General features: G+C 46.7%; 1 protein-coding gene across 1 annotated transcript in view; it reads left to right on the forward strand.

Moving 5' to 3' along the window:
* Positions 1–14,980, forward strand: part of MYO10 (myosin X) — a gene marked incomplete at its 5' end in the record, with an annotated part of 261,542 nt that overhangs the window by 127,233 nt on the left and 119,329 nt on the right. The window contains 1 exon segment of the mRNA NM_174394.2: positions 6,599–6,786. Within this exon segment, the coding sequence (NP_776819.1) occupies positions 6,599–6,786 (188 nt within the window).

The raw sequence follows: 14,980 nt of genomic DNA on the forward strand, positions 1-14,980 counted from the left end.
CCCACTCCAGTATTCTTGCCTGGGAAATCCCATGGAAAGAGGAGTCTGGTGGGCTACGACTGTAGCAAAGAGTTAGACACGACTTCGCGACTGAACAGCAAGAGAGTGGTCCATGGCACAAGCATGGAACACATGTTTTCTCACCGCTCTTGTGACTTCTTACCACATTGCATCTCTGGCATCCCTTGACACTTAACTAACAACGAGGCTGTTCTCTTCCCCACTCCACTCAGTCTCCATGTTTACTCCCGTGTCAAACTTCCCTTGTTATCCAACAGATCTCTTATCCATGCAGCCTTTGTTTTGGTGACAAAATAATCCATGCAAAGTGGCAAGTTCAGGTAGTGGGAGAAAAGATAAAGGTGCCCTGGCTGTACTTACTTTTGCTGATGGACCTCAACCACTTCATCTAATGTGAAGAAACCGTTAGGAACTATGACTTTGGTTGCCATGTTGATTTACACCTTCCTTTGCTGGGGGAGGGAGGGTCCAAAAGTATCATTTGGCACCAGTATGGGCGCAAACAATGCAAATGAGAAAGTAACTGAAGCTGCCCCCACTTCTGTGACTGTTAGGAGAAAAATTCGTTAGGATGCGGGTGTTCAGTCACCTTTCTGGAGGTGCTCAGACTTTTTTCTCGAATATTCTGTGGGTTGACCCTGAAGACTGTGGGAGCTATGAAGGAGTTTTATGCAGGGGAGTGTCTGTCTTCAGGTGTTCATTTGTCAAGGGTACAGCTAGGATTGAACACACAAGACTTGAGTGGGAAATGAGTGAGGAAGGAGACTCTTGGGGATAATTGAGCAAGTGTGGTCAGGATGGTGTGGATGGAGAAAGAGGGGGTTGATTGAAGAGTTAATTGAAAGTGGGGCGTGGCCAGCACGTGGAGACAGTGGCTACGGACCGTGAAGCTGGAGAGTGGGACGATTCCCGTCCTATATGCGTGTGGGTGAGTGGGGAACGGGGGAGTCACTGCAGACCTGTGGGAAAGCACCCCCCAATCAGGATCCAGGGTCCTGCCCTTGCTCGCTGGCTCTCTTCCTTCCTCTGTCAGCAGAGGCAGCTCTGTTCCTCTGAACCGTGGCCTCTGGGCTGCCCATAGGTCAAGGTTATGTCGCAGCATGTCTGCGTAGGTCAGTTGTGCTCTGTGCCCCGTGGTTCTGAAACGTGAGTCAAGGTGTTTTGCAAACATGTAGACCTAATTGTCATTTGAAATCTGGTGTCAGGCCTGCTGAGAAATGACTCAGGTCATTAGTGAGGAGGTGAAACTGTAAAACGTGTGCTTTCATGTTATAAAAGCCTAACCTACTTCTGGAACTAAGTGGATGTGCTTACAGTAAGAGGCATTTTGAACTTTCCACGAGGCATGGTTTCCCACAGTCTTAAAAAACAGCAGTGAAAAACTGGGTTCTTTCTCCATACCAGCCAAACACACATTTCACATATGCTTTCCTTTTCTTTTTCTTTTGGAAGTGGGGAGAGATTCAGATGATTGAATTTGGGTTGGGCTCAAATTTAGACTGGTTTTCTCTCCCCCACTGTTGGCACAGGGGAGTCCATTGGTTGAATTTATTGGCATCCACAAAATCTGTAAGACAAAGTATTCAAGAGTGGGACAGTCTTCAGACGTGTTGGAATGATTTTTGAGCCAGAGACACTAGCTGGGTGTGAGCTCATGGACCAGCTCTAACTGTGTGTTGGGGACCAGGCTCAACTGGGGAAGGTAAGGTAATGTTAGTGGGTCATGGGCATAACCACCACTGGCATGATCCTTCCATCCTAGGGGCTGCCTTAGTGCTGACCACCTGCTGTTCGGAGAGCCCCACTTCCTGCCCCTAGAGTCTCTGGGGGTTGGGTGAGAGGCATGGGTGTGTCATCTGTAATGGCCACACCATGGACCTCATTATCTTTCTGAAAGACCTTAACCTTGCTTCACTGGGCCAAGTGCCATGAATTACTCAGAAACAAAACGAGGCCTCAGATGTTCTGGATGTTCTGTCTTCACCTTTACTAACAAACTTAATGTCCTGTGGGTCTCCTGCCCCCATACAGAATCCACGTCATCTGTGTCAGGATAAGTGACTTTTTTTTTGTTTGTTTTTAATTTTTCTTATTTATTTAGGCCGTGTCAGGTCTCAGTCGTGGCACACAGGATCTTTCCATGTGGTACATGGACTCTCTAGTTGTGGCATGTGGACTCAGTTGCTCTGCAGCAGGGGGAATCTTAGTTCTCTGACCAGGGATTGAACCCCTGACCCCTGCATTGGAAGGCAGATTCTTTTTCTTAAGTGATTCTAGGGGGCTGACTCCCCAACTGGGAAAAGGGAGCACGCCTATGAGGTTTTGACCAAAGTCATCACTTTCAAAAGAAAGCTTGTATTAAAAGCTTATGGTGTTTTTTCATATATAAATCAATACTTAAAAAACTCATCTCAGAATTTTATAACCACCTTGCTATTCTGCTATGAACGGGAGGCATGCAGGCAGTGCACGCTCAGTTATATCTGGCTCTTTGTGACCCCGTGGACTGTACCCCACCAGGCTCCTCTGTCCATGGGATTTCCCAGGCAAGAATACTGGAGTGGTTGCCATTTCCTCCGCCAGGGGATCTTCCTGACCGAGGGCCTGAACCTGCATCTCCTGGGTGTCAACAGGAGTGCCAAAATTTTCACAATTTGGGCATCTTATTCTCTTTTCAGATATGTTAATGATGGGTTACTTTTCTAATATTCATTTAATAATCAAACTGATGCCCTGACTGTGGCTTTTCTCTTTTACTTGTAGCTGAGACAGGGGATTGGCAGCATGCCTACCTATCTGTATAAAGAGGATCTTCACTGATTGTCTTGCGTTCTGCCAAAGTGGGGAGGGGGAAACATTGTAAATGTTCTAAATGTTCTGTGAACATTCATTCACCGAAAAATGAAGTCTTGGTATTTCACTGAATAAAAATAATAATAATGTAGACAGCTACCAAAGGGTAGAAACAAGCTTGACATTTTAGACCTACAAGAGGAAGGAGCCAGACAGACTCCCAGAGCCTCAAGCATCACCTACCTGCCTGCCTCCCTCGTCTCTGCAATTGTAATAAAAGAAGCTGCCAGCACCTGTGTTCCAGGCATTGATGGAAGGGTTCTGGCATCCCCCAGGGGGCCATGTGATTCTCTGCTCGCCTGTAGAAGTAGGGCACTTTCCTTCCCCAGGGGAAAAGGCTGCATGCACTCTTCTTTCCGGCCCATCCTTCCCCTGATGCTCTGATGGGGAAACGGGGGCTCTCTAGAGAGTGCAGGTTTCCGAAGACCTGAAAATTCACTCCTGAAAGCTCTGCATCTTTTCATTGTTTTTTAATGGAAGCGAAATGTATGTAACAGAAAGCTGACCACTTGAAGGTAAATTCAGTGGCATTTAGTACATCCAGTGTTGTACAACCAGCACCAAAATGTTCTCATCGCCCCACTGGAAGCCCTGCGCCTGCAAAGCAGTCAGCTGTCAGTCCTTCCGGCCTGCACCCTCCCTTCTGCCCGTGTAACACCTCCAGTGTTGGTCTGACTTCTGTCACCTAGCATCACGTGTGCAAGGTTCATCTCCAAGAAGCCTGTATCAGTACTTCTTCCTTAGCATGGCTGAATAACACTCTGCAGTATGGTTGTACTGCATCTGTTTACCCATCTATCTGATGGTGGACATTGGGTTGTTTCTACCTTTAGGTTCTTGTGTACGATGCTGCTGTATTTTTGTTGGGAGTACCTGTTTTTAATTCTGTGGGGGTACATACCTAGGAGCGGAACTGTTGGGGCAAACAGTAATAACTCTTTGACCTTTTCAACCTTGTTTTGGTTTAAAATGTTTCCAAAGCATGCTCTCGACCATCTTACATTTGAAAGCAGTTACACGGGACACAGGATATTTTGCTTGATGTTCCTGGAAGTCACTGTAAATATAGATGATTACAAATTGCTATAATATGGTACAGATGCACTCAGGATGTTTGAGCTTTCTGTCTATGTTTCTTGCTTTTCTTGAACTCTGCTGTGTTACCACCCCCTGCCGGCGAATGTGAAGAGAAGGTTCTGGGTTTTAGGTGGCCTGCATTCACATCTCACCTCTGCCCCTTACTGACTGTATGACCAAATGCAAAATTTTATCACTCTACCTTAATTTGCTCATCTGAAAAATAGGTGCAATAATACCGTGAATCTCCTAGGAATACTGGGAGTGCTTTCAAAGTCTCAGGCCCTCTATATTAGTCTGTTCTGACTGCCATAACAAAGGACCACGGACTGGCTGGCTGAAACAACAAGTCAGTTATTTTCTCACAGTTCTGGAGGAAGCTCAGCGTTTGAGGTCAGGGTATCAGCAGGGTTGGTTTCTCCTGGGGGCTCCTGCCTGGGCTTGAAAATGGCCACCTTCTTGCTGGGTCCTCACGTGGTCTATCTGTGCATACACCTCCCTGTGTTTCCTTGTGTATCCAGGTTTTCTCTTCATACAGTGACAAGTTTGGGCTTCCCCGGTGGCCCTAGTGGTAAAGAACCTGACTACCAATGCAGGCTGCAGATGGTGACTGCAGTGATTTTGGAGCCCCAAAAATAAAGTCTCTCACTGTTTCCATTGTTTCTGCATCTATCACTTCATGGCAAATAGATGGGGAAACAGTGGAAACAGTGGCAGACTTTATTTTTTTGGACTCCAAAATCACTGCAGATGGGGACTGCAGCCATGAAATTAAAAGACGCTTGCTCCTTGGAAGAAAAGCTATGACCAACCTAGACAGCGTATTAAAAAGCAGAGACATTACTTTCCAACAAAGGTCCATCTAGTCAAAGCTCTGGTTTTCTAGTAGTCATGTATGGATGTGAGAGTTGCATCATAAAGAAAGCTGAGCACCGAAGATTTGATGCTTTTGAACTGTGGTGTTGGTGAAGACTCTTGAGAGTCCCTTGGACTGCAAGGAGATCAAACCAGTCAATCCTAAAGGAGATCAATCCTGAATATTCATTGGAAGGACTGATGCTGAAGCTGAAGCTCCAGTCCTTTGGCCACCTGATGTGAAGAACTGACTCCTTGGGAAAGACCCTGATGCTGGGAAAGATTGAGGGCAGGAGAAGAAGGGGATGACAGAGGATGAGACGGTTGGATGGCATCACTGACTCTATGGATATGAGTTTGAGGAAGTTCCAGGAGTTGGTGATGGACAGGGAGGCCCGGCGGGCTGCAGTCCAACTCTGCGGGTCGAAAAGAGTTGGACACAACTGAGCAACTAAACAACCAATGGAGGAGATGAAGATGTGGGTTCAATCCCTGAGTGTGGAATATAACTGGAGGAGGGTGTGACAACCCACTCCAGTTTTCTTGCCTGGAGCATCCCATGGACAGAAGTGCCTGGCGAGCTGTAGTCCACAGGGTCGCACAGAGTCAGACATCATTAAAGTGACTTAGCACATGCAATGACAAGTTTAGGGCCCACTTGAACAGCCTCATTTTAATTTAATCATCTCTAAAAGGTCCTGTCTACAGATAGAGTTGCATTCAGGGGTGCTGGAAGTCAGGGCTTCAGTACATGAATTGGAGGAGGGGACAGAGCCCATAGAATGCTGTCAAGCCCAGGGCTCCATGAACACACCGTGGAAGCAGGCAGATGAGTGGTGGAGGCTACAGGACCTTAGCGCCCGCCCTTCTCATCTGCTGTTCCACTTGTGTCTGAGCCTGGGAACCAGCAACCCAGCTTCATTAGCCTTTCTTAAAGAAGGACAGATGAGTTAGTCTGTGTCCACGTGGAGGAGGCATGAAGCATGATGCTTTGATAACTCTGTAGCCTCTGTTTTGCTCTTCTGAAGATTTTGCTTAATTTCTGGCCTGGATTTGGTTCCAGAAAAGGGAAGATTGCCAGTCAGCTTTTTTCCAGGTAAGTTACATGGCATTTCAGGAGGTGTTTGAGATTACTGGAAGAATAGCGAGTGTTTCCACAAGTAAAATGTTCTTGTTACTTCTTAAGTCAAAGATTTGTAGCATAAAAGTTAGCTTTTTGACTCTTTTTAAGTGTGCAGTGCAGTGCACTAAATACCATTGCTGTGTTGTGCAACCATAACCACTATCTACCTCCAGAACTTTCTCACCATCCTGAATAGAAGCCCACTAAGCAGTCACCCTCCCTGTCCCCTCTGCCCATGCCCTCTCTTATTGCTTTAATCCCGCCTTTCCTAACAGCCACCTGATGGGGTCAGGAGGTCCCCAGAGAATGAGGGATCTGGGCTTTGATGTGTCCCCATTGTCTTTCTCTTGTTTACTTGCAGCCCTCTTTGAAGTGGCTTCATTCCTTTGGACAAGACTTGTCCCCAGAAGTACAGATAAAAGTGTGTGAGTCGGGGCTCAGGAGTCCCTGGTCCCTTTAACATGCACTCGGTGGATTCTGTTTAGGCTCAAACAGTGGCCCCAGTGAGAGGCGTCATCTCCTCCCCTCTTAGTGTGGAGCCTCCTTGAGCTGCTTCTGTCTCCACCCCAGGGTGGGTGGGGGTGAGATCCCATGCCCAGGTGCCCCCTCCTCCTCCCCGAGTGCCACCTGTAACCCAAGTTCCTGTCTTCTCACCCCCTGTCCCCGCAGACCTACATCGGCTCCATCATTGCCTCCGTGAACCCCTACAAGACCATCGCGGGCCTGTACTCGAGGGACGCCGTGGATCGCTACAGCAGGTGCCACCTGGGTGAGCTGCCCCCCCACGTCTTCGCCATCGCCAACGAGTGCTACCGCTGCCTGTGGAAGCGCCACGACAACCAGTGCGTGCTCATCAGGTAACCAGCCGGCCCCCAAACACAGAGCCCGCCTCCGCGCACGTCAACCCCCAGATTCCCCAGACAGAGTTCTCCGTTTTGAATAGCCCAACGACTACAGCTTCGGAAAGAAACGGAGGACTTGATAAAAAAGCAGGATGTACCGTGTTTGCTGGCTCTTGTCCTCAGTGATTTCTCCATTTCGGGTCTTTGTTTTATTTACCTTAGTTATTCTTTGGTTTGTTCCAATGATCAGGCATCGTCCTTCTGTTGACTTATGGAAGCATTGCCTAGTACTTCCAAATTTAAAATGTTTTCTGTATTCTAGAGTGCTCGTTAGAATGCTTGCTTGTTCGAGCAAGGTTTTGGTTTTTGCCAGTATCAGATTACCCTAGAATCTCCCAAATTTAAGGATTTTTAAGGAATTTAATAATTGGATGTTCCTAAAGTTGAGCTTTGAATTAGCCACAGAAGAGGGACTTACTCTGTTATATGTTGAGGGAATGATAGAAAGGCATAATGATTTCCATTAATTTTGGGGAGAGGTGAGGGACGTGCCATCTATTTTAGCCAAGTTTTACTCATTTATTAAAATAAACTACCAGATGCCTCACTCTCAAAACACTTATTACTAGGAACTACCTAAAAAAATCATAGAGTGTATTACTTTGAAGATACGTAATTTTTATTGAATAATAATTCAAATTGCCCTTATCACCTAATTTCTAGTGACACCCTGTTGGCTTATATTATTTATATTGGGATCATGTTCTAGAGAAGGAAATGGCTGCCTGCTCCAGTATTCTTGCCTGGAGAATCCCGTGGACAGCGGAGCCTGGCAGGCTACAGTCCATAGTACTGCAAAGAGTGAGACACGAATGAGCGACTGAACACTACACACACACACTCACACACACACACACTCTCACACACACTCACGTGTGTCTTAGTGGTGATCAGAACACTGCTGGATGAGATCCAGAGCAGACATGCTGAGTGCCCTGGAATATCCAAGCACTTCGCCCAGGCACTCGTTCATGGAGCTCAGCTGTTGCTAAGACCCGACTGAATCACTAAAACTGCTGATGGGACTGGAAAGCCATCAAAAACAGAGGTCAAGATCTTCTTTCCCAACTTGTGGCAAAATAATTATTTCAAGGGGAGAAGAAAAGGTGTTTAGAATTAGGACATCATATCAGGACCCCACTCCCTGATTTCTGATCCAGTGGAAGTGAGGCTCAGGAGAAAGGCGGAGAGCCATGTGTCAGCTTTAGACTCCCAGCCCCAAATTGCAGACAGACAGACACCCTGCTCAGGGTTCAGGCACGTCACTCGTGGCCGTGATCACTGTCAAAACCAGTCCCCAGATGGTGAGGAGCTGACCAGCCCTTCCACCCACCCAGTTCACCTGTCCAGGAAACCACTGCTGCTCTTTTGGGGAGGGAGTCAGGAGCAGATGTACCGGAGGAGAGACCTGCTCGAAGCTCCAGGAGAGAGAAAGGAGGCCATTTGGGAGGTCCTCACACTGTTGCCCACCGTCCCAGCTTCCCAGGTGGCTCAGTGGCAAAGAATCCGCCTGCCAGTGCAGGAGTTGCAGGAGACGTGGTTCAGTCCCTGGGTCAGGAAGATCCCCTGGAGGAGGAAATGGCAACCCACTCCAGTATTCTTGCCTGGACAGTTCCATGGACAGAGGAGCCTGATGGGTCCGTGGCGTCACGAGGAGTCTGATACAGCCGAGCACGCGCAGGTACATTGTCCCACATGGTATCTGACGGAAAGATGGGTGATAGATAATGACCAGCATTTCCAAAGGGTTTGAACACTGTGCCAAGAACTTCCCGTGCATCAGCTCATTGAAACCTTCCAGCAGCCCTTTGACGCACACGCTCTGCAAGTACCGTGTAGGGGACTGTGTTGTTGTTCTTGGCAGTGGTTTACCCGTTGCTCTTGTTCATGGATCCTTCATTTGCGATAAATCAGAATTATGTGAATGTGGAGGATAGAACACTGCATTTCTCCTTCATCTTTTCTCTCCCTGCTTCCTCCATCAGTTACTTTCTTTAAGGAAAGGGAAACACCTGGGCAGATATATTCTCTTTTCTTACCTTAAGGATGCTCACTCACCAGGTTGTGGAAACAACTTGGATAGAGGGACTGTCCATTAATCCAGTTAAGTAAATATGAATCCTTGTAACTTGCAGTTAATAAAAAATGAATCTAACACTTGGTATAAACACAGAGCATTTAAGAGTCACTTTCCCAATGAATTGACTTGCCTTCTGATTGAAGCAGTATTTGTGGGCTCTTTGATATGGTTTCACAAAAGTTGAAAGTGAAGTTTAGAAGTTAGAATTTAAGATCACTGTTTCAGCATACAGAATATAATAAGATTAGCAGAATATAATTTGAGAAGGTTAACAGAGAGTTAAAGAAGATCAAGCTGGTTTCCACACTTAGGTACCTAAATATTTGCCATTGATAATTGCCTGTGTTTATTACTTTCAGTGGAAAAAGTGAGGGCATGACTCATATATCACTTGCTAGACAGAGCAGTTAGGGAAGAAAGTGAAAAATCAAATGAGATCATTGTGCATATATATGTATGTGTAATAAAAACGGAAAGGGGTTAGCATGTTCCTGCCAAAGACTATGGTATTTAAAAATAAAGTCGGGGGTAGCCGGGAGGGAGAGGGGACCCCAAACAGAAAGCTCTCATTGTGTAATTCTGATGTGAAGAGTATTCAAATTAAATCAGGAAACGGCATTTTTAAGAATAGATTTCTCATTAAAATGTGTTTTGGTTTTTAATAGACCACTCTAGCAGGATTTTTTTTTTTTTAATGGGACTTGGGGCTGTGGGAATTTAGAGAAAATTGAGTATAAAAATAAAAACTGTAGGGCACAGTAGCCCATTTAGATTTCCTTGGGCATGATCTGCCCCCTGGTGGCTACAACATGTTACTACTTTGAAAACTTTCAGGCTAATTACCTAGGAAACTAAGAAAATAGGCCTATTTGGTTTTAGGCAGGGACCTCATAGATCATTTTTTCTCTCACTTTATGGGCCTCTGTTACTTCCAGTCTCCAGGATTCTAGTCCAGGCCTTTATTGTTTGTTTCACTTTCAAGAGTTTACCTCCCTTAATGCAAAGAGCTGACTCATTGGAAAAGACTTTGATGCTGGGGAAGATTGAGGGCAGGAGTAGAAGGGGATGACAGAGGATAAGATGGTTGGATGGCATCACTGACTCAATGGACATGGGTTTGGGTGGGCTCTGGGAGTTGGTGATGGACAGGGAGGCCTGGCGTGCTGCAGTTCATGGGGTCACAAAGAGGCAGACACGACTGAGCGACTAAACTGAACTGAACCTCCCTTAAGCTATAGTTTTATTTTACTTGATTATGTACATTTAAGCCAATGCTTACACTATTATAATTTCTAAAATATGTATTTAAATCTCCATGAGCTTTTTAATCTAACAGGGTCTGCATTTGATCTTGGTTGGTCTAGTACATTTCAGGTTAACTTCAGTTTGGGGCAAGCAGAGTTTAGTCTGTTTAGTCTTTTATGGTCTTTTCTGGATATATGACCTTTTAATGTCAAGTCCTGTGGTTAATTCATCTGTGCAACCCAGCGCCCAGGACAGTGCCTGATAGAGGGGTCAGCATCCAGCATCCGTCAATCAAAGGATGGATGGGCGGAGCAGCTGTTGCTTTAGGACCTCTGCTTGCTTTGCGAAAAGTTTTTTTTGTTTTTGTTTTTTTTTTTTCAAAATAGTAGTGATTTCTTCTTAACAGAAGAAGAAATCTATAATGCAGGAGATGTGGGTTCGATCCCTGAGTCAGAAATAACCCTCGGGGAAGGAAATGGCAGCCCACTCCAGTGTTCTTGCCTAGAAAATCCCATGGACAGAGGAGCCTGGCCTGCTACAGACCATGGGGTTGCAAAAGAGCCAGACACAACTTAGCGACTACACAACAACAACATGTCTTTTATATTCGGGAATAGTACTTGGGTTCTCAGTCTTTTTTTTTTTTTTATTCTAGTGGTATATTTAGAAATCTTTGAATTGGAATAGTGAACAAAGCTTGCATCCTGGATTAAAAAGTCACTAACCGGAATAAGGCATGGGACATGCCTTGAGCTCGTATCATATGGAAGGTTACCTTGTTAGGCTTTTAGGATTAAAAAAACAAAAGTAGCCAACCACTGCCCTTTACAAACTTCTGCTCTGATGGGAAGAAACTGACGTAAACATGTAATTTCAGTGCAGCCCGCCAGTGCTGTCTGAGAAATGTGTACGTGGTTGCTCAGGGAAGATGACGGTAGATGCTCAAGAAGGAACTGAGAAAATATATCACAGAGGAAGGGCCGTGTGGCTATGAGCCCAAGAGTCTGTGGGAACACAGCAGGTGCAGAGGGGGGGAAGGGCCCAGAAGCATTTGAAAAAATTGGAAGAACAAGCGCAAGTCGCTCAGTTGTGTCCGACTCTTTGCGACCCCTTGGACTGTACAGTCCATGGAATTCTCCAGGCCAGAATACTGGAGTGGGTAGCCTTTCCCTTCTCCAGGGAATCTTTCCAACCCAGGGATCGAACCCAGGTCTCCCACATTGCAGGCAGATTCTTTACCAGCTGAGCCACCAGGGAAGTCCTGGAAGAACAAGGATCAGCAAATGGAAAGCATGCCTGTAAAGTGTGGGATTTGCTAATAAGGACATGTAGGAACCAGGCTTGGTTGGAAAGGCAAAGATGGTGCATGGCTGTTCATTGAGAAAGACAAGACGTGGTGGGGAAGCTGAGGTTGGGAGCTGTGGAGTGGCTTGCCAAGGAGACTGAACTTTTGTCTCCTTGTGTTAGTTTCAGAGCAGAGTCCTACTTCCTGCTGCAGGGTCCCACCTTAACGGCTCTGTCCTGCTTGCTAAGACCTGCCGACTGTATCTTCTAGGCAGTAGAGAAGTGTCCAAAGTCTTCTTAGTCAGCAGTGGAGTGATCCGTGTGTGTTCCGAGAAAATCACACGAATCAGGACAGTTTGATTCACGGGATGGAGAATGGTTGTCAGGTGTCTGCAGAGGTAGCCTCTCAGTTCAGTTCAGTCGCTCAGTCATGTCCGACTCTTTGCTACCCCATGAACTGCAGCACACCAGGCCTCCCTGTCCATCACCAACTGCTGGAGTCTACCCAAACCCATGTCCATTGAGTCGGTGATGCCACCCAACCATCTCATCCTCTGTCGTCCCCTTCTCCTCCTGCCCTCAATCTTTCCCAGCATCAGGGTCTTTTCAAATGAGTCAGCTTTTCGCATCAGGTGGCCAAAGTATTGGAGTTTCAGCTTCAACATCTAGAGATAGACTCTGCTGCTGCTGCTGCTAAGTCACTTCAGTTGTGTCCGACTCTGTGCGACCCCATAGACGGTAGCCCATCAGGCTCCCCCGTCCCCGGGATTCTCCAGGCAAGAACACTGGAGTGGGTTGCTATTTCCTTCTCCAGTGCATGGAAGTGAAAAGTGAAAATGAAGTCGCTCAGTCCTGTCCAACTCTTCGTGACCCCATGGACTGCAGCCTACCAGGCTCCTCCATCCATGGGATTTTCCAGGCAAGAGTACTGGAGTGGGGTGCCATCACCTTCTCCGAGAGATAGACTGTAGAGAGTTATATTTTCTCTGAAGAGGACATATTTTTGGCTCAGTGAGCCTGATCATTTCTGTTACCACTACTCTACTCTGCCCTTAGAGTGTGGAAGTGCTTGCAGACAGAGCACGTGTGAAATGCCAGGCTGTGTTCCAATAAAACTTTATTTATAAAAATAGAAGGGCAGATATGGAGGCCACAGTTGGCCGACAGGTGCGCTGGAGGGGAGACTGCAGATGGATAAAGGGCCCTGTTCACAGCAGAGGCGCTTTCCTTCAGGTGTTTTTTGATCCCTCCTCCCTGATTTCCTGGGGACTTCTCCACCTTTGAGCCTCCCTGTCCCTGGTTCTTGGATCTCTCCTTTTCTACTGGACCATTGGCTTTATTACCCAACAATTTCTAGTATCTTTTACAGGATACTTGAACTTTTTTGCCTGGTGACTCAGACGGTAAATAATCTGCCTGCAATGCAGGAGACCCGGGCTCGATCCCTGGGTCAGGAAGATTCCCTGGGGAGAAGGGAATGGCAACCCACTCCAGTATTCTTGCCTGGGGAATCCCATGGACGGAGGAACCTGGCAGGCTACAGTCCATGGGTTTGCAAAGAGTCAGGCATGACTGAGAGACTAACACACTTACTTATTTTCTGTATTTTTGAAATAAGAAAAGATAAAAGATCGTCTTTGGCTCCGCAGCCTCTTCCACACACTGCCCCGCCCTCCTCCAAGCTCCTCCACCATTCTGGACTCTTCCTCGTTCTCTTGGCTCATGTTCCTCAGCTTCTGCCAGCCTGCCTTTCCTTCTGTGCATCTCCCTGCCTCCCCAGACTTCAGGGCTCCCCTGCCAACTTCTCTGTGTCCCACCCATGTGTCCACTGCCCCCAGGGCATCACCACGAAGGTCCCTTCTGGGCATCTCAAGGGTGACCCCTCCTCAGTTCACCCTAATTTTCTCCCAGAAAATCGTGTTCCTCCTATCATGCTTCTTGTTCTTAGCAAGGTCTCAAGCTGGAGATCAGAACATTAATCTTGGCTCTGTGAGTCACCCCGCCCACAACATGAAGGTCAGATTACCTTTGGTCAACTGTACCGATCTCATATATACAGTTAAGTGATTATTGACAAAGATGCCCAGCTGTGTTACCAGCGTCTAGGTCATCACACTGGCTGGGAAACTCTCTGGACACTCCCGATTCATTCCCCCACCTCCCTGTCACCGAGCACCCAGACCAGGACCCCAGCCATCCCCTCCCTCCTCTGGGGACCTCTGGCTTTCCCCTTTGCTCCCACTCTCCTTATCCTCTGCGCTCATTCCCCAACTTCCTTTCTCATGTCTCTCCATCCATCCATCCTCAATCCATTCTCCACACCGAGTGATTGGTTAGAACCTTGAACCTGATCATGACATCCTTCTGCTTAAAAAGTATTCTTGAAACTTTCCATTCTGCCTACAAAAAGTTCTCAGAACTTCTAATATGGTCTCCCAGGCCCCATATCAGTGCCGTAGTTATTTTTCGTTCCCTTTTTCAAATTTTCATTATTTATAAGGCTTTTTTTTTCTTTAACAGCATCAACTCATTTTGACTTATCTGGCCGTGCGTTTTTTCTCTGAAGCCCGAGTTTGTGTTTGTGGTCACGTTGGCGCCAGGGGTTAGGGCTGTAATCGTCAGGGGCTAATGAGACAAATGCAGGACTGGATATGTCAGTGATGTGTTCGCTGTCAGTGAAGGGGAATTAAGTGTGATTTCTGTGCGAGTGACTGTTTTATCGGGGCTGGAATACAGGAGCTAAGGTGGAATACATGACTCATCGAAGCGCCTATGGTCAAAGAGGCTGCCAGGCTCATGGGGAAGCAGTGGGCAGTCACGGTTCAAAGAGCGCTTCAGTTTTAGCAAAGCAACATTAACCAGGGGGTTAAGGTAGTCTTGTTAATCTAGATTTTATAGGTATGATAGTTTATGAGTCTAACATTTATTTTGGCTTCATAGTTCTGTGGTGCAGTAAGCAAAGCAGAATATACTTAGTTATTATATCCTTAGAATGCTATAATATAGATGCTGTCTGTCGCATAGCATGTGTTATCAAGTTCCCCAAGTAAGTAACTCATTTCTATCACTATCCGCCACCAAACAGCATCAGATCCCACAGGTTAATAGCTTGGTCCTCCGAGACTGCCTTCCTCTCCATGTCAGGTGCTGGTCATGTGGTCACCTGTGCTTCTGACCCAGCAGCTCTAGGTTGGAGCTTCCGATGACCCCCTCCTTGGGTTTGATTAATTTGCTAGAGCAAAAACATTGTTTTTCTAGAGCAGCTCACAAAACTGAAACCTTTTAGTTACTCGATTATCAGTTACAGTAAGTCCTTTATGTAGGAGTGAGTTCTGTTCCAAGAGCACGTTCGTTAAGTCCAATTTAAGTCCAACAGAGTTAGCCTAGGTATGCAACTAATACAATCAGGAATAATAATGTGGGCACGCATGCTAAGGCGCTTCACTTGTGTCCAGCTTTGCAACCCTGTGGACTGTAACCCTCCAGGCTCCTCTGTCCTCAGGATTCTCCAGGCAAGAATACTGGAGTGAGTTGCCAAGC

This window comes from Bos taurus, chromosome 20 (genome assembly GCF_002263795.3).
Source record: "Bos taurus isolate L1 Dominette 01449 registration number 42190680 breed Hereford chromosome 20, ARS-UCD2.0, whole genome shotgun sequence".
Classification (NCBI taxonomy): Eukaryota; Metazoa; Chordata; class Mammalia; order Artiodactyla; family Bovidae; genus Bos; species Bos taurus.